General features: G+C 42.4%; 1 protein-coding gene and 1 long non-coding RNA gene across 2 annotated transcripts in view; one reads left to right on the top strand and one right to left on the bottom strand.

Annotated features, from left to right (window-relative positions):
• The window catches only part of LOC129524563 (uncharacterized), a 332901-nt gene that overhangs the window by 98425 nt on the left and 211693 nt on the right, over positions 1-22783 (top strand). The gene's annotated exons all lie outside the window — the stretch shown is intronic.
• TNFSF15 (TNF superfamily member 15) lies at positions 1016-22481 on the bottom strand. The gene is made up of 4 exons (XM_004048504.5): positions 22158-22481; positions 9890-9932; positions 8771-8818; positions 1016-7280 (listed from the first exon to the last, which is right to left on the bottom strand). The coding sequence occupies exons 1-4, from the start codon at positions 22365-22367 to the stop codon at positions 6826-6828; spliced, it is 756 nt and encodes a 251-aa protein (XP_004048552.2). The 5' UTR covers positions 22368-22481; the 3' UTR covers positions 1016-6825.

Raw genomic sequence — 22783 nt, forward strand, 5'->3', positions numbered from 1 at the left:
GTTAGCTGGGGTCTGGTTGGACACTAGATATCCCCTGTGGACAACTGGACAAACATCAGGAGAGACCAATGGATAGTTTTTCTCTTTGCTCCGAAGTTCTTAGGCACGGAGGGTCCATTTGAGAATTAGTTGAAAAAGTTGTCTTTGGTGACTTAGATTAAATAACTATCAATGTTTTTCCTCTAGAGAACTGGCACTATGACTTTTGCAGATACTTGGTTTTTAATAAATTCAGGGCAAATAATTCACTTCTCTCCCCAAGTGTAAAAATATTTTGTTCTTATCACCCCCAGGAATAGAGTGAGAACTGAATTTCAGAAGGCCATCAATACATCCATTCTGATTCCCCGCTGGGAGGGAAATTTTTGAGTCTGATGTTTTAGAGGAAAGCCTTACTCCCTCTCCCTTGAAGTTTGATTCTACATACAACTATCAGGTGGAAACAAAAGAAATTTCTGGCATGTGACCCCTTTTGACCTTCAGAAATGGCAATTTAGTATGGTTCAATCTAATATTATTGACTGAGCACCAACAGGGATCCCAGCTACTGTGCTGGAAAACAGAAAGTGATGGATGTGTTGAATCCTTTTGATTCCTGAGGATTGCTGTTTTGATGCGAGGCAGACGGTGTAGTGTCAGAGAGTGACCTGGATCCAAATTCGGGCTCCTCCATGTACTAGCATGGGTCTTTATGGCCTCTCTTTCTTTTTCAGGGATGTTCAATGTGAGATTAGGCTACTCAACTACAAAGTCTTCTAATTCATAAAAGGAACCCTGTAGATTCTCTCCTTCCCTCCCTTTCCCTCATCTGACCAGAATGACACCATCTGTGGTGTTCAGTTTAAGGTTTATTATAATCTTAAGGTTTTAAGGTTTATTATAACTGTGAAAGCCAGTTGCCATTTTGCAGCCAAGTACATGGAGAATTAGATGCATTTAAAAAAAAAAAATCCCAAGAGGTTACCCTTAGACTTAATCTAGAAAGAAAAACAAAGGAACACATTAACAAAAGAACTGACAGTGTGAAAATTCTTCAGTCTTCAATGCCAGTTTATTAAGTTACATCTATTAAATATATTAACACATACAACATTTCATTTACAGAGATTAGAATTCATACACTAGTACCCAAAGACATGGGATGCATACCAGTTAAGTACGTATCCAACAACATACAATATGCATTTTACCTTGCGGTTGATGTTTTAACATAAAACATAAAATCAATGAAAGCACATGGGGTTTGTCACTAAAACCACATAAACACCTACACTTCTTCAATCTGTACACCCCTGAAACAAAAAAAGGGGAACATTACATGCTTTAATGACTTTAAGAATAAAATCATTTGATGAAGTTCAGCTACTTTATTTACTTGGCACTGTGTGTCTTGTTCCTCCTGAATGTATACACTGTGAGAGTAGGACTTGCCTGTCGCATTCCTTCTCAGCTCTCCAGTATCCAGGTAAGTGCTGCCATGTGACAGATGCTCAAAACAAAAATGATTTATGAATGAAGTTGAAAGACTGCTGGGCTTATTGTTAAGATATCTAAATTCTACTTTTAGCATCCAACTAGCTACTGTCTGGCACTGGCCAAGAAGGGTGACAGGGTGTGGATGTGATGGCTCCCTCTGAGCCTGGGTTTCTTCATCCTTGAAATGATATAACTTGGAATAAACTCCGCAGATACTGTCATTTCTAAAATTCCATGACATTTCTCTATTGGCCAAGATCTTAGGGGTATTTTGTGTTGGACACTCTCTGGACAAATGGGAAATGACAGCTAATTACTGAACTCTTGAGAAGGCCTGCCAGGTTTGTAATGATCAACTAGAACACATGGAAGTCAATGAACAAAAGGCCACATAATCATAGATTTGAAAAAGACCTCAGAGATCCTTTGGCTTAATCTCTCCCACAACCTCTGTGAAGAATAGCTTCTACAAAAACCCTTGTGAAAGCCCTTTGTTTGAGTATCTCCAGGGACTGAGAAATAGCATCCTAGAAAAATTCTATTTTGGAGTAGAAAGTTCCTTTGGGGATCAAGCCAGAGAGGGCAACCTTGTAACTGCAACTCTGTAGCCCTAGCTCTCTTCTCTGGGGAGCTACAGTAGAAGTCTCCTCCCACTTCCATGTTGTCCTACAGGTGTTTGAGAATACTTGTCCCATCTTCCTTCAAATCACTAAAATGAACTCTATTTGCGAAGAGTAGAGAGGTTAGAAGAGTCCAGGATTATGGTTCAGGAAGACAGCTTCCTAGCTCTAGATCAGCCCTTAACTCACTATGTGGCCCTGGGCAAGTAACTTCTTCCATCCAGGCTGGTGTGGTATTTTCATCTTAAAATGGGGTGATGGAAGAGGTGGAGGCAAGTGTGTCTCAGAGCTGGGGAAGTTGTAAATGTGGTTGTTAGAGGGTGACGGGGCATGGATGTGATGGCTCTGATCCACATTCTCTCACCACTGGTGCAAAAGGATTCAAGGCTTATTAGGTTAACAGTCTACTAAATTCTCTGTAGGTCCAGCTGCCAATATGATGCAAAAATGTTAATATCCAGGATAAGGGTGTACACTTGAAAATTCTGCTACAAATATCAAAACACTTCTAGGACTCTGGGCCATAGGAAAGCCAGAAATCTTAAGGCAAGAGATGTTTGCATGTGTTTTTAAGGTACAGAATATAAACAGTTCTGTCTTGCAGAGTTAATCCCCAATGTCACAATCATGGAAACAGAATTGGGTAAGGGCTTGGGAAAATACCTTGCAAGAGAATGTTGGCAATGGCCGTGCCTTGTGCACAGTGAGTTAGTTAAACTTTTATAATCCAGGGGGATTACTGACCAGCACAGAGGTGGAATTTCCTCTGGGGTGATGAGAACTGAATAGTTTAGATTGAAATGGAGCCAAGAGTTCTGGTGTGCTCTATTATTGATTCAACCTGACATATTTCAGGAAGTGAAAACGTACACTTTTCCCTTTTCTTACCGTACCTTAGTAAAAAAAATCAGAGGCCGGGCACAGTGGCTCACGCCTGTAATCCCAGCACTTTGGAAGGCTGAGGCGGGTGGATCATGAGGTCAGGAGATCGAGACCATCCTGGCTAACACGGTGAAACCCCGTCTCTACTAAAAATACAAAAAATTAGCCGGGCGTGGTGGTGGGAGCCTGTAGTCCCAGCTACTCGGGAGGCTGAAGCAGGAGAATGGTGTGAACCTGGGAGGCGGAGGTTGCAGTGAACTGAGATCATGCCACTGCACTTCAGCCTGGGTGACAGAGCAAGACTCTGTCTCAAAAAAAAAAGAAAAAAAAGAAATTTTAGTAGCATAAGCAATTCTGTTCTGCCAAATAGACTGAAACCATGCTAGCATCAAAATGTTAGTGATTCTGTGCATTTTGATCATGGTCTCTGTATTTGCTGAGGAACACAGATTTTCAAAGCATTTCTGGGTCATCCATAAAGTTCTAATATTTTTAAGGGTGTTGATGATCAAACTTGAATATAGCAAATAATAACCTTTCTCTACATATAGCTTAAATAATGGATTCTACAATAAAAAATGGGAACTTTTTTACCTTCTTGATTTATGGAAAACTATCCTTGAGTAGCTATTTTTAAAAAACCACTTCGAGTAAACACAAATCATTTTGTTAGTCATCAGCCTTAATCAAATGGCATCCATTTTCATAATGAGAATAGATCCATGTGCCTAAAGTTAACGAATTAATTAGCTAATACAACCAAAATAAATTAAAGAATCTGCAGACAGTAGAGGTGCTGGGAAGTTAGAATGAGTGTGTCTGAGACTAAATAATTTATCTCTGTGTCCCCAGGGGCAGTAAGTACTCAGTAAATGTTTGTGGAATTGATTTGAATTCAGCCTTTTGAGTGACATTTAACCAGCAAAGCATTTTCTCCCTAAATTTACTGTTTTCTAAAGCATGCTTCTTCCTCCCTCCCAAACCCTGAATACACCCCATTAACCCCTTTTAGGGGAACATCACATGATCTTAAAAGCATTTTCCCACCTCACTTTTGAAAACAGTGCACTAATTTTTGCTATGCAGATAATGCCTTGGGAACAGAAGTTCTGACATGAGCCCTATTAGGAATGTCTGACTGTGACTTTCCATAAAAAATATACTATACTGTACAGAATTTAACAAAATCAGCAGTAAAAACTTGAGCTATGATACATTCTTTATAAAACAAGCTTATGACAGGAGCCAAATAAATGCACAGCAGAGAATTTCCCAAAGCCTCAAATGTCTTCGAATATTAGGAAATTCCTATCTTGGGATAAATTTCCAGATCCACCAGATCACCTACAGAACAGTGGGCAGGTTTGAGCAGGCCACTCTTCTGTGCAAATCTCCACCTGCATACCAAAGCTGCTTGGTGCTCTCATGCACCATGAAGACCGGTTCAGAAAGAACATTTTATGTTTTTAATGGGTGTTTGTTCTGATCATGGAGCTAGACTAGAGTTATTGAGGAAACATTCTTGATCTACCAATAAATATTGTCCTAGGAATTGGTTGAGGGAATATTCTCCTATCAAGCAAGTTTTGGAGTTACTGAGAAATCTTTCTTTTCTGCTTTAAGTCAAGGGTAATTCCTCCATCTGAGATGCCCTTTCCCTGTGGTCATCTGGGGCCCGCCCAGTTTCTTCCAGGCTTCACTTCCTCTATGAAGACTCTGGTGAGCCAGGTGGAGGTGACCACACTCCTCTGTGCTCCCACTGAGTCTGTGCTGACTGTTTTGAGAAACGGAAGGCAAGAAAAAGGCCTGGTTTAAGTTAGCCTAGCAGAGGTTAGAAAATATATTTAGAGCCTTAACCTCCAAAATGAGAAATCAGAAATTAATTTTTATTTAATTATAACTCAATAAATATTAATGAAGTGCTCCTGCTACACTGGACACTTTGCTCAGGAGCCTCTCAAATGCCTCTCTGCCTCTATAGTCTACTGGAAACCAGAGTGAGAGTGATTCTGGTGCCAAATTTCCTCTCAGACTCATCCATGAGGTCTCCCAGGATAGGAAGCATTTATAATACGGGCCAAGGGTCACCAGTCATATAATACCGAAATGCTCAGATGGCACAGAATGCATGAAGTTAACATCTTTCATTCTCATGAGCTCATTTGCTCCTTGGAAACAAATGGGCAGATTCCTGCTTTGCAGACAAGTCAACAAAGGCTAAGAGAACAGAGCTGCCTCTCCTGCCCTTGACATATTAGCGTAGGAAAATCATACAGACTAGAGGATATGAACCCACTGAAGCACAGAAGGGACCTCCGCAATGTCCAGCCTGTCCTCCAGGGAAGGTCTTGGCTAGGCTCATTAGCTAATCCCATATGTAAATCCCTTTGAATATTTTAAGGGAAAATACCCACATAATACTCTGCATATAAAGTTGCAAATCAAACCTCAAAGATCTAGGTTAACTTCTTCAGATTTGGTGATTGACTTCTTTTTTCCCTTCCCCCATGGAATAAGTCCATTGTCTCTCAGCATCAAACAAGTTGGCAGTGTAGTTGATCTAGTTAACTAGGTATCTGTCTTCAGGTTTCTTCAGGGAACTAATCAGCTGGCTATCTTCCAGTCAGCTGGCTATCTTCCACAGTCAGTAGAGTGCCAGAAATCTGATGTAACAGTTTCAGATGATATTTTTTAAAGACTTGGAGTTATTATTTTATTTTATTTTTTTTTGGACAGAGTTTTGCTCTTGTTACCCAGGCTGGAGTGCAATGGCGCGATCTGGGCTCACCGCAACCTCTGCCTCCCCAGTTCAAGCAATTCTTCTGCCTCGGCCTCCTGAGTAGCCAGGATTACAGGCATGTGCTACCACGCCCGGCTAATTTTGTATTTTTAGTAGAGATGGGGTTTCTCCACGTTGGTCAGGCTGGTCTCGAACTCCCGGCCTTAGATGATCCACCCACCTCGGCCTCCCAAAGTGTTGCGATTACAGGTGTGAGCCACCGCGCCTGGCCAAGACTTGGAGTTATTCTTTAGAGTATGTTGACTGATGTTTGATCAGGAAGCATCTAGTGGTGTTCATATAAGTTTTCAGTGGAGTCTGTCTTGTTTTTCATAGTGTCTTCTGGGTTAAGGTAGCACCCAGCACAAAATAGGTGGGCAAGAAAACTCTACTGAATACAAGCAACTGTTGTATTTTTGATATACATGTGAAACTTATACTTCCTTATTTAGATATCTGTGTACATAATCAAAAGAAAGGTAGCTTTTCTCATATGCTGTAGATGACATGAAAACCAACTCCTTCTGTGAGAACATTCATGAGACATACCAACTCTCTTTTCATTTTTTTAGACAAGGCATGAAAGTATGTGGAAAAATTGGTGAAGGATTTTGCCTCTGAAAGTTTATACTGTTTTCTAGAGCTTTCCTTGGACTCCTTCAAAGCTCCTGAACTGAAGCAAATTTACGATCAAATTGAATAATAACTGGACCACTGGTGACCATTGTATAGCAGGAAGGTGTTGAAATATTTCTCTTTCAATCCTGACCTGAGTAGATCATCCATTCATTTAGTGATCAGTGTCTTAATATTTAGAAACTTGCCAATCCTCCAACCCATCTTAATAATATATTTGCTCTCTTCAGCCTTTTTCCAGTTAGTACTCTCATCAGTAAGGCACATGAAGTGTGAAATTTTGGGCCCCAAATTTCATAGCTAAACCGTTGTCCCTGTGGAATGCCCCCTACTCCCGGCCCCAAGAAAACCCCTGGTTATAATTACATTTGAACAAAGAAAATTAGGAACTCGGTGGCAGAGGACTTTCACATAATGATATTTGCTCTCCTCCTATAGTAAGAAGGCTCCAAAGAAGGTTTTATCTTCTTTTGTGTAATCCACCAAAGAGATGTCACTGACGTTCACCATTAGCTTGTCCCCTTCTTGCAAGGAGAACATGGCTCCGAGGTAGATGGGCTGGAACCAGTTGCTACCTACTTCGCACACAGACTTGGTCCCCATGAGGAGCTGGGTTGGCTCAGGGTAGCTGTCTGTTACCTTGGTGATGACCACAGTGATGGAGTCTGGCTTGTTTGGTCGGCCTGCTTGTCTGATTTCACTGCACTCAGAGGTCATCCCACGGAATGTGACCTGGGAGTAAATGAAGTAGTCTCCCGACTCTGGGATCAGCAGGAATTTGTTGGTATAGTTCATTCGGTTCTTGGTGAAGGCCAGGCCTAGTTCATGTTCCCAGTGCAGAGCTGGGAACTGATTTTTTAAGTGCTGTGTGGGAGTTTGTCTCACAACTGGAAAGACAAGAGAGAGGATTAATTTTCTCATTTGGAAACTTTAGACTTTGGTTAAAAAGGGTCTCATATCATTTTCAAAATAGACTAAAGTGATCGAATATACCTAACAGCTAAAAACTGCTTTGGGGAGGAATGAATGAAGAATATGTGACTGGACATACACATTTGTTCAAAGAGAATAGCATCTTGGACTAGTGACCTGGGGCAAATTACTTTGCCTTTCTGAGACTGAGTGGTCTGACCTGAAAATTTTTAATTTTACCTGAGACCTATGATCCTGGAGAACAATGAAGTTAAGGAATCCCCCTATTCTTCTGTGTTTAGGAAAATGGCTTGCTGCAAGAATTATCCTTTCCCAAATGACTCAGATAAAACTCATCGATGCCTCTCTTGTTTACGTATGACAAGTCCAGGCACCAGACCCTTCAAATTCCCATTCTTTGCCCCATAAGTGATTGGCTGAACTGTTTTATCCCCATTCATCAATTGGAACAAAACACTTGTCTTACAGGCATGAGGTAAGTGATAGAAACTTGACATCTCCCCGGTCCTAATCCTCACTCAGAGCTCACCACAAATAATTTCCTCTTAGTCAAATGATAACACCAATGTCTTGGGCCACAAGGATATCCCCCTGCAGATTGAAAATTTTCTTATAGGTCAGGAGGGTATGCTTCCTTTTTAACCTTCTAGGTTTTCAATGGGTTCTAACATATCCTTCTGCACTGTCTTGCTCTTTCCTCTGGAGTCTCAGAGGCATAGGAACTCTAGGTGTGAGGTGCCTTGGATTTCTACACTAGACAGGAAAGTTGGCCAACTGGTGATAGTATGGAATTTCTCTTGATTTGGTGATAGTATGGGATTTCTCTTGATTTTTTATACATCGATGAAAATTCTTTGGAAACACCTCCCTGAAGGTAAATGTTTAGTTACATCATCTTGAATAGGGCACAGATGAACTAGATAAATTGGCAACTCTGGGGACTTTTTGTTTGTGACCAGATCCAGAATTACTTGCAGCTCCGAGTTGGAGAGAGGCCATTTCTGAGTGACTCAGTGTATGAATGAAAGAGAGGGACAGGAGAGAAAGAGAGAGGGCCGATAGAATCTGAAAGAAAATGCCCAAGAGACATGGGCCTTTGGAACCCCCCCACAGGGAAGAAGACATCCAAAAAACCCTCCACTGAGATACCTGCACTCACATGCTTATTGCAGCACTATTCACAATCGCAAAAATATGGAATCAACTTAAGTGTTCATCAACAGATGAATGGATAAGGAAAACGTGTGTGTGTGTGTATATACATATGTGTGTACACACATACACACACACACACACACACACACTGGAATATTGAGGGGAGGAGTCTCTTACCAAGGAATGTAGTTTTCATTTTAAGCCACTAGAATGAATTTTGGTAAAGTGCTGAAAGAAATCTCAGGATTCTGGCCCATGGTCTCCGGTAAAACACAGCAGGGAGGCTTACCTGTCAGGTGTGCCCTTGGCTTATCTCCATCTGCTCTAAGAGGTGCATCTGTAACAAAAGGAGAAATGTGCTTTGTATGAGACAAAGGGTGACTGAAATGAAGACGGCCCTTTGTGAGTTGCATGGTGCCTATGATAGGAGAGAAACCTTGATCTCCTCCAGCTTGGTCCAGTGCCACTTCTTGCAGGATTTTGGACTGGAATGTGGCACCTGCAGCAAGCACCACCAAGGACAGGGTGACTCTGAAGAAAGAGTCTTGAACACAAATGAATCTTGGCCCCATGGCTTTGGGCAAGTTTATGTAGCCTGCCTGAGACCCTGTTTTCTCATCTCATCTAAGATGGGCACAGTATAGATGGAGGTGCTTAGCATGAATTTTGCACATGGCCAATGCTGAATAAAGCACAACTCACTGCTCTTTCCCTCAAAATTCTTTCACAGGAGTGAATTGGCTTTTTGCCTTCTTCCATGGTCCCTTTAACTATATTCACTGAATAGATGGCCCAAAAGAAATGGGATGAAGAGTGGATGGGAACTTTTCTTTAGCTATATGACCTTGGTGAATCCTTTTCCCTCTCTGGGCCTCTGTTTGTCTATTAGTTCTTGAGAAGACCTTAGAATTTCCCTTTGGTTCTCAGAAATATTATGTTGGATTAGGCATGGTCTAATTGCAGTTATAAATATGGTGGTGTTGATGATAATAAAAAGCAAAAATCAATTGCATACTTTTGATGTGCTAGACATTGTTCTAACCCCTTTATAGGAATTAACTGATTTAATTCACATTAACCCTTTTGAGTAGGATCTACTATAACCATTTTTACAGGTGAGTAAATGCAGGCACAGACAGGTGAGATTACTTGCCCAAAGGTCACACTGCTAGTAGATTCCAGAGTTGGGGTTTGAGTTCAGGCCATCAGCTCCACAGGCCATGCACTTTGACATGGTGCCATTTTGCCTTCTTAGTGCCTGCAGCAGAGCCTCACTTCTCCTCTGGATTTGCATCCCTCAGCTTAGCAACTTGTACTTAAAGACTCATCTCTGAACTTCCTGCATACAGAACTACTAGAAATGTTCTTATTCCCCACGAGGAAAGGCGTTGAAGATGAGCATACTTACAAACTTGCTGATGTGAAGGTGCAAACTCCTGTCCTTTTAGAGCCTATTGGGAAAGAAAGTATAGTTTAGACCAACTGTGGTCCTTTTGATCCCAACACTTACAGCTTCCCATAGCACAGGTATGATTACAAAGCTTCTGCTGCCCAGCCTGGGTACTCTGTGATGAGGGAAATGAGAATGAAAATATTTTTGTTGATGGGAATCTTGCATCTCAGCTCTCCACTTTCCTCCCCTGACACTTCCAATGACCTTCCTCTTTCTTAGGCTTGTCTCTGAAGCTCAACTTTAAGGTTCTTTTTTTGAGAGCTTTTCTCATTCTATTCTAGGGGAACTCAGCATCTTGTCTATGCTTTTGTTATTTGAACAAATAATGGCACTTGCTTTATTTTCTTTTCTCTACCATAATTTAAAAATTGGGACTCTTCTTAAAAATGATACAGAAAAGAAAATAGTGGCTATGTTCTCCTTTTCATCAGCCTCAACAATTCTTCCTTGTTTCTGTGCAATACATAAAGACTTTTTAAATGATTGCAACCCTAGTTTGTGAGCTATTTCAGATACCACATGATGGTGGAAGAGTAACTGCCTTAGAGGCAGACAGATCTGAATTTAAATCCTTGTTCCACCATTTATTAACAATATGACCTTGAGCAAGACTTTTTCCCTCTGAGCTTTGGTGTCTTTATTTCTAAAGTGGGAATAATAACATACTTAGCCCTAAATTACTCATAGGATTGAGGTGAAGAGCAAATCAGAAAATCTATGAGTTAGTGCAAAGAATGCATGGAAAATGAAGGAACCACCACTCACATACCTGAGCATAAAGCTTAATAGCAAAAGTATGCTCTTAGCTTACAAATAATATAATGCATTGGACAATTATACATGGTTGGTGGGAATATAAATTAGTACAGCCACTATGGAAAATAGCATGGATATTTCTCAAAAAACTAAAAATAGAACTACCATACAGTCTAGCAATCTCGCTACTGGGTACATATTCAAAAGAAAAGAAATGAATGTATCAAAGGGATACTTGCGCTCACACGCTTATTGCAAGACTATTCACAATAGTAGAGATATGGAATCAATCTGATCCATATCTCTATCAAGATATAGATGGAAGGATAAAGAAAATGTGGTACATATAAACAATGGAATACTATTTGGCATAAAAAATGAAATCATGTTATTTGCAGCAACATGGATAGAACTGGAGGTCATTATGTTAAGTGAAATAAACCAGACACAGAAAGACACACTTTGCATGTTCTCATTGATATGTGGGAGCTAAAAGAGTTGGTCTCATGCGAGTAAAGAGTAGAATGACAGACACTAGGGGCTGGGAAAAGTGTGTGAGTGGGAGAGGACGGGGATGTAGTGAGGTTAGACAATGGGTACAAACGTACAGTTGGATAGAAAGTTTAAGTTCTAATGTTTGATAGCAGAGTATGGTGACTATATTTAGGAACTATATATTATACTGTACAAAGTAGCTAGAAGAGAAAACTTGAAATGTTCCCAACACATAGAAATGATAAATACTCAAAGTGATGGATACCCCAAATACCCTGACTTGATCATTACACATTTTATGTATGTAGCAAAATATCACATGTACCCCACACATATATAAAATATTATGTATCAATAAAAAATAAAAATAAAACAAAATTTATGATATTAAAAAAAGCCTTCTCTAATATGATTTCGACTGAACCCAATCTTCTGATTTGGTTCTTGTTGCTACACAGTCTCCACTAATAGAGTGATCCTCTTATTATATGAACACTTGATCTATTTTACATCACAAAATGTGTGTGTTGTGAGTGTATAGTCAGGTTCTATGATTTCCATATCTGCAGATTCAACCAACTGTGGATCAAAAATATTTGAAGAAAATTACAACCATGAAAATAATGCAAATAACAAACAATATAGCACAGCAACAATTTACACTGTATTAGGTATCATAAGCACTTACATGTATTAGCATTTACACTGTATTAGGTATCATAAGCAATCTATGCATGATTTAAAGTATATAGGAGGATGTGACTAGGTTATGTGCAAATACTATGCCATTTTATATCAAGGAATTCAGCATCTGCAGATTTTGGTGTCCATGGTGGTCTTGAAATCAATCCCTGTGGATACCGAGGGAGGACTGTCTCATGAATGAGGAATTGTGTGTCTGTGTGAGTGTAAGAGAATACAGCTCCATCAGTGGGGAGACTAAATTGACGTGTTTTAGCATCTGTACACGTGTCTGTGATGTGGCGTCATATGTATGGATGTCTTGCCATCTGCCTGCGTAGTCATGTGGATGTAATTGTGTCGTTGCTGAGTCTAGGTCTGTGAGCAGGTGTGTGATGTCAGTGATTTGGTAAGAGCCGGGACATCCAGCCTTTTTTTCACTCCCAGGTCATGCTACCTAACCTCTACTAGAAGCCCCTTGAGGGCAGAAATCTTGTCTTTGAATGACTAACTGACTTTACAGTCTGTCCAGCCCCCTTCCGTCCACTTCTCAATTCTGTTAAAGCCACTATTACTGCTTTCTCTCGATTACCAGACCTGAAATTTTCTTTTTTTCTTCTTCTGCAAAACCAAGGGCTGTCATTTCTATTTTGCAACTTTTCTCATGGTGTTTCAATTCCAGGCCTTGGCATGCTGCTCTCCTGGATTCTTTTATCAGCCCCTGGCAGGGTCTTTGTACTTCAGTTTTCTCCTTTTCCTTGATCTATTTCCTCGCCTGCCTTCAGAGGGCTTTTTCTAAAGGATCACTTTATCTAGATACTACACTGCTTATTAACCTTCAATGACTCCTCATGGCTCTTAAGACCCAGTCCAATCTCATTTTGTCTTGGCATTCAAAGTCCTAACTTATCCCAGTCTTGCTATCCATTATTTACTTCTCTCTAAGCCCTCTGTGTTCCCAGCCATGAGAGGCAACCACTGTGAATTGATTCAAGGTATCTGAAGAAACAGAGTTAAGTGTAGTTACTTTATTGAATTAGTAGGGACACAGAGACCTGGCCCAGAAATGGGAGAATCAGAAGAAATTGCTCCTGAACAGAGTCTTACAGGTCCTGCAGGTACTAGCCAGGTGATAAAAGAGGTAATGACTATTCCAGACAAGGCCAACAGCTTGCACAACAGCAAATACCTCAATACCCTGCATCTGTGATGTGATGTCGTATGTATGGATACGACATGTAAGGAGGCTCAACAGGACATGGGAGTAGTTGGAAAACATCAAGGCTTTCTGCTGGGAAATGAATACATTATGTGCATTTGGCACAGAGTCATGAGTACAGCAGTTTTTGAAAACCTAAACCCAATTTCTGTGATCACTTATCCAGAATCAATAACTTGGATGGTCTTGAGGGAGTGAAGAAGCAGCCCAGAAATGAACTTATTCTGTAGTCTATTGCCTTCCTTGATATTGACAGAGCTGAAGGAATTGATCCTTTGGCAAGGCAGAAAACTGAAGCTGGAGTTCTCAAAGAGAATCAGAGAGATCTTGATTGCATCCTCTGGTGTAGGAAAGGTACCTGCCCTGGTTGGCCTCTTTTCATTTATTTAATTATCTGCTGAGAAATTTTGAACATCCTGCTTGTCTTTGGCTAAGATGACACTCGGCTAAGAGTTTACAACATTCCTTTTTGACTCAGAATCCCATTGTCATTAGCATGTATCTGAGCTGTGGACACATGTCCCTGTTTGCTCTGCTGGACTTCTGTAACTTGGGCACACATTTTATTTTCATATATGGATGGACAAGTATGGTCCAGTGTGCCACTGAACATCTGGAGGTGGTGACCAAGCCTGTTGGCAGATATTGAAGACTACAACATTCCAAGAGTCCACAAGAAGGACGTCATTTGAGACTCTTTCTCCAAGAACAACATCTAAACCTTCCATTGCTGCTTCTCTTAATAACAACTCTGTCTATCACAGGAGGAAAATTATTGTGATAGGAAGCAGTAATGAATGAGGAAGAAATTTGAGAGGATGGAATAATAGCTTATTTGAGAAAAGGTTTATGCATTACAGCTGTCCCAGTGCCTGCTCTCAGGATGGTTCCTGGGAACACCAGGCCAATGCAATGTCTTCTGTGTTCCAGCCCTGACTCATCTCCATCACTTCTTGTTATTCTGGGGGCACCAAAGAGGTGTTGGCTCCTAAGAGGTGCTGGTCATGGCAACATTAGCCTCCAATTGAATAGACATGGTGTCTGATAATGAGATTATTCCTCCATACATATCTTTTCAAACCACTGGCTGAAATCCAGGATCGAATTTTATTATTTATTTGTGTGCTTATGACTTTTCTCGCTCTGAAAATTCAACCTGCCTACAGGTGGGGACCTATATTCCTAGTGCCTCAGTCAGTGCCTGGCACTTTTGCCAGATTATCCAACTGGCAAAATGCACAGATTCTCAGGCATCAGGAAGACAGAGGCAGACAAAGAGAGTCAGAGAGGGGATGAGGATGCAGTGACTTCAGCCAGAGTTTTATAATCCAAAAATCTAGGAAAGACAACTTTTTGTTCCTATTAAAAATGTTTGTCATTTAGTACTAGGGCCTCTAAAGGTCTTCATCAGGCTCTGTGTGGAGCATAGCTGTGGCTCTAGAAAGATTTGTTGTAAGTGGCAAGGCTTAGCCAGGAGCCAGAGTCAGAAAACCAAATGTGTATGTCCATAAGCATGCATCTTAGAGGGAGATGGGATGCTTGCTCCCACCAGCATATGTTAGCCCTAGCAAAAAACAGCTGGTGCTTCCCTTCCCCTACCCTCCTTAGTTCTTGTAGGTCAGGGAATTTTTCCTCTCATTTGATTTTTTTTTTTTTTTTTTGTATGTTGACTGGTAATCCCTGACTCAAACTAACCATGGTCTGTTACTATAGGTATTTTTGGAATTACTTTAATTATTTAAATTGGGCAGAAGAAAGCATAAAGAGGAGATTGAAGTTTAGTTGAATGCTCCCCAGGTGCCAGGTCCTGTATTGGGCATTTATGTGTCTGCCTCATCTAATACTCCAGCTACTTTTAAAGGAGGGGTCAGCATCACCTTTTCATGGCTTAGAATGGCACGAAAAGAGGTCAAGCAACTGTCCAAGGTCAAAGAGTGCACGGAGAGCTTGGGATCTGAACCTTTAGACCAAGTACAGACCCTGGCACATATTAGGAGCTTCATAAACATCAGCTGAGTGTACAATAGATGAACAAGCCTGAAGCAAGATAATCTTTGAGATTTCCTGGCATTTCCCCATAAAAATCCCCTAAGTATATTTTAATTAATGATCCACGTAGCCTTTCCTCTCATGTACTATAGTCACTCTCTATCTGTATTCATAAACACGGAGAGATATTCATCTCTTGCTGTCATAAATGCTGTAATTGCAAAGGCATAAATGTTTTATGATCCAAAACATCCTCCCAGCACTTCCAGGAGAAATATGCAGACGTTTGCCTCTTTGTCTCTTCCTTCTGCTTCTGCCTGTTTATACTTGCCCAAGGATAACGCCAACCTGGAAATGTTTTATTCTGAGGTCATTTCATTTCATCATCCTCCAAGGTGCCCTGGATAGGGCTTTATGTGCAACATTCAGCACAGTACAAAGCAAAGATGCTGGTGTTTGCAGGTGAGCAAATTTGGAAATCCCAGCTCCATTATTTCCTGGTGCTCTGATTGTGGCATGTCACTTGACCTCAATGGAACTGTTTCCTCGTCAATAAAAGCAGACAATAATTCTTACCTCCCAGGTCTATTGTGATGGCTCAGAAAGGCTCAGAAATGTTCATTTTCGTCATTTCTTTGGGCTCAATATATGATTGTAGGCTGTATTGTTGGTTCTGCACATTCTCTTTTTGGTCTTAGGACTTCAGTTGTACACAGAAGCCACCCTTGTATCTCTTTATCACAAGGAGTAGATTTGGATACTTTAGGAGCTCTGGGAGGCATCTGCTTTTCCCCAAGGACAGACATTCACTAGACTTCCTCAGGCTTTTGAACTTCTGCCCTTTCAGAGTGCAAACAGGTTGAGGGAATGGAATTTATGCCCCACCCACTTCACATCCCCAGCTTGTTGCTGCTGTCAGCAACAAGGAGGGGTCAGGCTGGGAGATGACCTCTTGTAGCCAGTGTGTGGTCTGCAGTGTATGCTCCATTGGGTGCGGATGCAGGAGCTCTGCAAGCTGGCCTGGCACTCAGCGATATGTTCACTTTACCTGGCGGTTGAGTGGATTCTGCCGTTACAAGCTGCAAGCTGCCTGAATGTCTGAGATTCACAGCCAGGCTTGCTTGCCCTTCCTGCCTCTGCACTTCCTCAGTGCACCTTCACTGCCTCTGGTTTCACTTCCCTTTGCCCACAACCTGATCTTTGGAGTGAATATCTTCCAGGTATGCTGGTGCTTCCTGAGGTTATAGCAAGGGCATCTTCACTGAGGGATAAGGGGTCTGCAATTTACAAAGTACTTTTATCTCAACTATCTGTTTGTTTTCTCTAGATAGCACTGAAAGAGATTATCATGATCCCTAATCCTTCCGAAAGAGGAAACAACTTGAGTGAGATAAGAGGGCTCATCCCAGGTGGAGTGGGGAGGGGGAGGGGGAGGGAATCATGTCTGCTGAGCATCTATTCTATGGCAGCAGCTTTCTGGACATTTTGCAGAATTCTCACCATAGTGCTATATAGAAAGTGTATTAATCTCCTCATTTTATAGACAGTGAGTCTATGGCCCAGGGAGATCTAGTACATTTCCCGCCCCTCCAACCCTCCCTCCATCCAGAAAACACTTAGTGAGTGCCTTCTGTGTGCCAGGTACAGATAGGTGCCCTCAGGGGAGGAAGAGGACTGGCATTTATTGAGCACTTACTATGGGGTAGGAGCTTTTCATAGTTAAATCCTCCTGCCTATCCCAGGAGGTGAATACTTTGTTGGACTTATTCCCAAAGGCAGACAACATAGTGATTAGGAGAAATATATACAGTGGATTTAAATCCGTGTCACATTCTTTAACTGTGTGACTGGGCACATTGTTTAGCCTTTCCAAACCTCAGCTTCATCATCTCTAAAATGTGGATAATAATAGTAGTTTCCTCACTGTGTGATTTCCATTATTAACTGAGATGATGCATGTAGTAATGATAGCAAACAAGTATTGCACATGTTTACCTACCAGATACCATGCTAGATGCTTTATAGGTGTGATCTCATGTACTTGTCTCAAAACCTTTAATATGAAAATATTTAGTGTGGTTTCTGCTATATAATAAGTTATTAAGAGGTCGCAGCTGTGATGCGGTGGAGCCATGGCTTTTCCTCAAGTCTGTGTGACTCTGAAGCCCAAGCCATCACTACAAGACCCTATTGGTCTGACTGGAGACCAGGAGGCCTCAGCGGGGAAGAATGGTTCAGGAATAAAAGCCAGGAGCATTGTAGAGATTTTCAGGGAGGCGTGAAGTGAGGTTGGAGGGAACCAAGGAGAATGTGGGGACAGTGTGCAGATGATGCTGGAAGTAGGACTGAAAAGGGAAGGGCAGGTTGGGCAGTGGTTAAACCCTGGGCAGGAATGCCTCCTATGGCATCCCTGAGGATTCGTTGTGAGGTACTGAGTGCCACTGCTGGGCTTGGGCTGAGTCACCTTGGTGCATTCTGCTTTGCCTGCACAGACTTTGTGTGCCAGAGCTGTGCCCAGAGAGGATGGAGGCCTGGTCTCAGGGCACCTGGGCCCAGAGTAAGGCCTGTGGACCCAATCTGAGGGCAGTGGAAGATACTGTAGGGCCCAAAGAATGCCCAGCCTACAGGGCTGTCAAGTGCAGCTGGGTAAAAAATGGATTGAGGAATTAGTGGGGGTTGGGAGGCAAGACCTGGGTGGGGAATGAAACACAGAGAGAGCTCATAAACATGGACCAAGAAAATCCCTCTAGTATCAACACCTACTCTCTGGCCAGGAGATGGCAAATTCCAGGGCAGGTGAAGAAGTTGTCTTCTATGATGTAATTTCCCTGAGCGGGGAAATTCCCTGGTCATAATAATAATAATTGTTAACATTTACTAATCCCTCACTCCTTGACAGACGCTTCAAATACTTTATTTCTAATTATTCCCATTTTATACATAAAGAAGCCGAGGCCCGAAAGGGTTAGGTAACATGGTTAAGAAGTGTCTAGGCCAGAATTCAAGCTGGATTTTAACTTTCAACCCTAAACTCTTCCAAGATACGTCTGTCTAATATTCTGCAGAAATCTAAAGGACCTAACAGTTTTATTATTTCTATACTTTTTTGTATAGGTAGCATACACATTTTGTATGGAAGAGGCTAGGTTTATAAATGAGTCCCTCCTTCCCTTGCTGACAAGCCACCCAGTTTTCTACCAGGATGCTAGCAGAATTACTACTTTCTTTTGTGCTCTTCCTGAGATATAACATGCATTTCCAAATATGTTCATATAGATAAATATTTTCATAAAATGAATGTACCATATTATATATGCTGTTAATGCACTTGGCTTTTTTTTCAGTTAACTTGTGTGCAATGAGTTGTATTTGCTTGGCTGCATAAGAGGGTGAGATATTTATCTTTGCCATCTCTTGGTAGATTGCCTGTGATGTGCATCACATTCTGGTTTAATGCTTATTCAACAATAAAACTGTTTTCTTTCTCTACTACCTTTGTGGAGAGGATTTCTAGGTTGGGAGAAGACTTTGTTTTTTTTGTTTTTGTTTTTGTTTTTGAGACGGAGTCTTGCTCTGTCACCCAGGCTGGAGTGAGCTGGCGCGATCTCAGCTCACTGCAACCTCCGCCTCCCGGGTTCAAGTGATTATCCTGACTCAGCCTCCTGAGTAGCTGGGACTACAGGCGCGTGCCACCACGCCCAGCTGATTTTTGTATTTTTAGTAGAGAGAGGGTTTCACCATGTTAGCCAGGGTGGTCTCGATCTCCTGACCTCGTGATCCGCCTGCCTCAGCTTCCCAAAGTGCTGGGATTACAGGCATAAGCCACTGTGCCCGGCCAGATTTTGTTTTTAATTGTATTTCTGTAACGTAAGCATGCTGTGCTAGCTCTCTGATTCTTAATTCTCTTTGGAAAAATACAGCTAGCCTTACTCTCTGCTGGGCCAGTAGTTCTAGATGGGTGACTCTGTGGGTGGCATAAGATTCGCCATGTGAAGTTCCTCACTGGGAGAGGGGTGAGGCTCAGTAACTGGTATAGTTGTGGTAATAGTTTTCTCCATGGTATTACTGATCTCCTTCTTCCTTTGATCCATGGTGTGGCCACCTGGCACTTGGAACAGCACAAATATGGCTGCCTGAATGCACAGGGAAGGAGGCCAGGTGGTCCAGTTTCAAATTGTGGCTCTGTCACCGACTAGAGGTATGGGATTGGGCAAACCTCTTCAATCCCCTGGGCCTCAGTGTCCCTATCTGCAAAATTAGGCACTTTAGGCTAGCTGACCTTCAAAGGCCTTGTTATCTCCAATGACCTGCGATCATCTGACTGGTTTTTATCCATAATGGCATCTGTGATCTGGACCTCAGCCACAGCTTCTAGCCCAGGTGCCTTCCTTCCCTCCTCCAGAAAGGTTTTCCTGAACCACCCCTGTCTCTGTGGCTGGGCCAGGAGAGCATCTGGAATTCCATAGCACCTCTCTGTTGAAATAGCCTATTTCCTGAGGCCAACATCAAATTTTCTCTGTAGTTGCCTGGTGCTTGGGGTAGAGTGATGATCACGTCACAGCCACCATGTGCATGCGGCTCACCCCACATTTCTAACATACACAATGCTCCTTCTGCACACGCCTTATTGGTGCTGTCAGAGTATTGATATTAATACCCCCTTCAGAGAAAAGGAAAAAGGCTCAAAGAAATGAAGCCACATGCCTATTTTCATAGCTGGAAGTGAGCCACATTTCACTGTATGTTTACCCAAGTTCTCCTTGGTGCTCTGGTTTTCCCTCCTTGAATCCAGTCTTTTCCCATCTCCTCTGAGCCATTTCTTCTCCATCAGTCCCTCCAGATCCTCTCTCAGCCCTTCCTCACCCTGCTCTGTCCTGTGAAGCTGACTCCTGGCTCAGTTGCCCCTGTACCTTTGAGCTCTGGCTTCCTCCTGAGCCTGGTCAATGGGATTGGATTGGAGGCAGGGTGGGGGATAGGGGAGCAGTCAGCATTCCCTCCTTCCTTCTGCGCTCTTGCTGCTGTTTTGGCAGTGACTGCCTTTCTCCCCAGAGCCCTTAGGTCTTCCAGGCAGGCCCTCTCCTAGGCTTTAGTTCTCTCTGGGTTTCTCTAACACTTCTCCCTCCATGTGCCCTTCACACCAAGGCATAGTTGCTGGTTTCCCACTGTTGCTAGTCCTGGATGCTCCAGCCCTTTCAGTTCCCTTCAATCCGTCTGCATCTCAGCAAAGAGGCCCTTTAAATCCCTTCAAACTCTTTAAATATTCTTCTACAAACGCACTTTCTTGAGTGAGCCAGCTGTTTCTTTTCAGGACCCTGATTGCTACATGAGCCCAGCCTCACCCCCATTTCCCTCTCCTTTTCTTCTGACACACTAAGAAGTTACAGAGCCTGGGCAAACCAGAGCTGCAATCATCCCCACACATCTGCTCTCCAGGAAGATGAGTTTAATGATAATGGAATGGATGGTGTCAGCCTTATTCATTTCTTGAGCATCTGCAATTGGATAGGCACAGTGATAGATTCAGGTAGGGGGAGTAGCAGTGAGTAAAAAAGACCCCGTGCCTTCCTTCACCGAGCTTCCTGTCTAGTGACAGTGCATGTCTCCATCTCACCTTCTGGCTGGGCAAGTCATGGATCCTCCCTGGACTGTAACGTTCTGCTTGCTGGTCTTCTAGATAGACAAAGGCATTCCTTGCCTTCTGCTGACCAAGGGCTCTCAGACATCATCTTGATCGTGGGAACCTGTCATGCCTCTGGGCTTCCTTCAGACCCCAGTGCAGGTTTCTGAAGGCCACTCAGTGTCTCATTCAAGGACAGCTATCTCCTTCTGGCTAAAGAGGGACAGAGTCCCAGAGCACCAACTGGGCGCTGCAGTTTGACTTCCAGCAGAAACTGGCCCCTTGGTGGTCAAAGGGTCAAAGTCTGACTTCCCATGACCTGCGGTTCTCCTTCAACATAAACAGCATTTCCGGTTTGTCTGCATATTTCTACATTTTATGAGCAATGGCATCTGGCCATGAACGCTGCTGCCTGAATCACAGTCTGTTTGTTGACCCTGATGGGGCAGCGAGAATTACAGATTTTCCATGGCTTACTTGTGGTGTCGATGCTTTGAAACTGGCCAGGATTGCTTAGAGGCCAGGTTTCCAGTTAAACCCATTGAAAACCCATTTTTTTCCCTTTGCAATTTAATACTTTGAACTGAAATGAAATCAGTCACCATAGATTATGAAGGGACATTTTTAAAAAGGATATTACTGGAAAGACACATTCCTTAGGTTTTGAGGTACATCTTTGTTGTTCCCAGCCAAGAATTATGTTTTCTTCTTGACACCTATCGCTGCCCCTACCATTGTTCTCCCTAGACTTCATATTCTTTTTCTGACTAGGCTTCTCCCAGGCCTCAGCAAGACCTTAGAGATAGACAACCAGGCAGGAGGTTCTTTCTTAAGCTCTAAAAAGAGAAAAAGTTCTAAACCCAAGAAAAAGAGTGGGTAAAGAAATTATAGCATCCACATATAGGAATGTGTATCTATAGCATCATGTTGTTGTGAATTCATTAGCATATAAATAAAATCATAATATATTAGCAGACTCAGAATAATCTCGTCTCATTAAAAAATCCATTTTATATCTGCCATATAATTCTGTACAGAATTATATATCCCAAACTGTTAACAGTGGTCAGCTATAAGAGTTATGGGTAATGATGACTTTCTTCCTCTCCTTATATGTATTTTCTAACTTTTTTCAATGACCGTGTTAGTTATGTAATTTTAAGTTTTTTCTTAAATAAAAAGAATGTTCCCAAGTTACCAGTATACTATGATTATAATTATCTAAAAAATATGAGGCTGAAGGTTATTCCCATAGTAAAAGAAGGGACTGTTCATTCCCTAGAAATATTGAGACTAAACACCAAATTGAACCTCTCCACCCCTCCCACTCTACATTTCCTCTGCATGTAGAAACAAGAAATGTGATACATCAAGAAACTCTGTCCTCTGTCCAGAGCTGAAATAGTTGCCACTCACTGCAGAGAGCCCACTGATCCTCCCCAAGGTCAGAGTGGCATGTGGCTTACCTGGAACTGCACACAGGCCTCTCCCTGGGCCCGGAGCTGGCTGACAAGCAGGTATGTGGTGAGTCCTGCAAGGAAGGGGAGCAACACCAGGCAGCAGGTGAGGGCCCAGCGTGCGCTGCTGCTCCTGGCCTTGGGCCTGCAGCTGCCGTGCTCTGGCAGCATTTCCACACTGGCTGTTTCCCCAAAGCTCAGTCCCAGATCCTCGGCCATGCTCCTGCTGCTCCTGGAGGCACCTCTGACTCCTGGGCAGAGAGAGCCCCCATTAAATAGAAGAGCAGCTCTCACAGTGGGTGACTTAATCACTCAGTCTCCTCCTTCCCTTTTCCTCTCCCCTCCCCTCTTCAAGAACACACTGTGGCCCTACCCTGCTAGAGAATGCACCGCCTACAACAGAAACCAAGTTTGGTTTGAGAGAAAAAAAAAAAAAAAAAAAAAAAAAGAAGAAGAAGGAGAAGAAGAAAGCTTTCCCAAGCATATTTATATACAGTATGCTCATGTGCTCCTTCCTTCGTTTACAGAAGGAAGTTAGGAAAGTCCCTGAAGGAGGAGAGAAAGAATTCATCAAGTCAGTGGGTGGGGCAAATTAAAATATACCTGTTCCCTGCACTGGAGGCTTACCAGCTGTG

Source organism: Gorilla gorilla, chromosome 13 (assembly GCF_029281585.2).
Source record: "Gorilla gorilla gorilla isolate KB3781 chromosome 13, NHGRI_mGorGor1-v2.1_pri, whole genome shotgun sequence".
Classification (NCBI taxonomy): domain Eukaryota; kingdom Metazoa; phylum Chordata; class Mammalia; order Primates; family Hominidae; genus Gorilla; species Gorilla gorilla.

Excerpts from the sequence above, each read along its gene's own strand:
- TNFSF15 (XM_004048504.5), bottom strand. The coding sequence starts at position 22,367 with ATGGCCGAGGATCTGGGACTGAGCTTTGGGGAAACAGCCAGTGTGGAA. Across the intron at positions 8,819-9,889 it reads ACCTTCACATCAGCAAGTTT|ATGCACCTCTTAGAGCAGAT; the intron begins GTAAGTATGCTC and ends CTTTTGTTACAG. Across the intron at positions 7,281-8,770 it reads GCCAAGGGCACACCTGACAG|TTGTGAGACAAACTCCCACA; the intron begins GTAAGCCTCCCT and ends TTGTCTTTCCAG.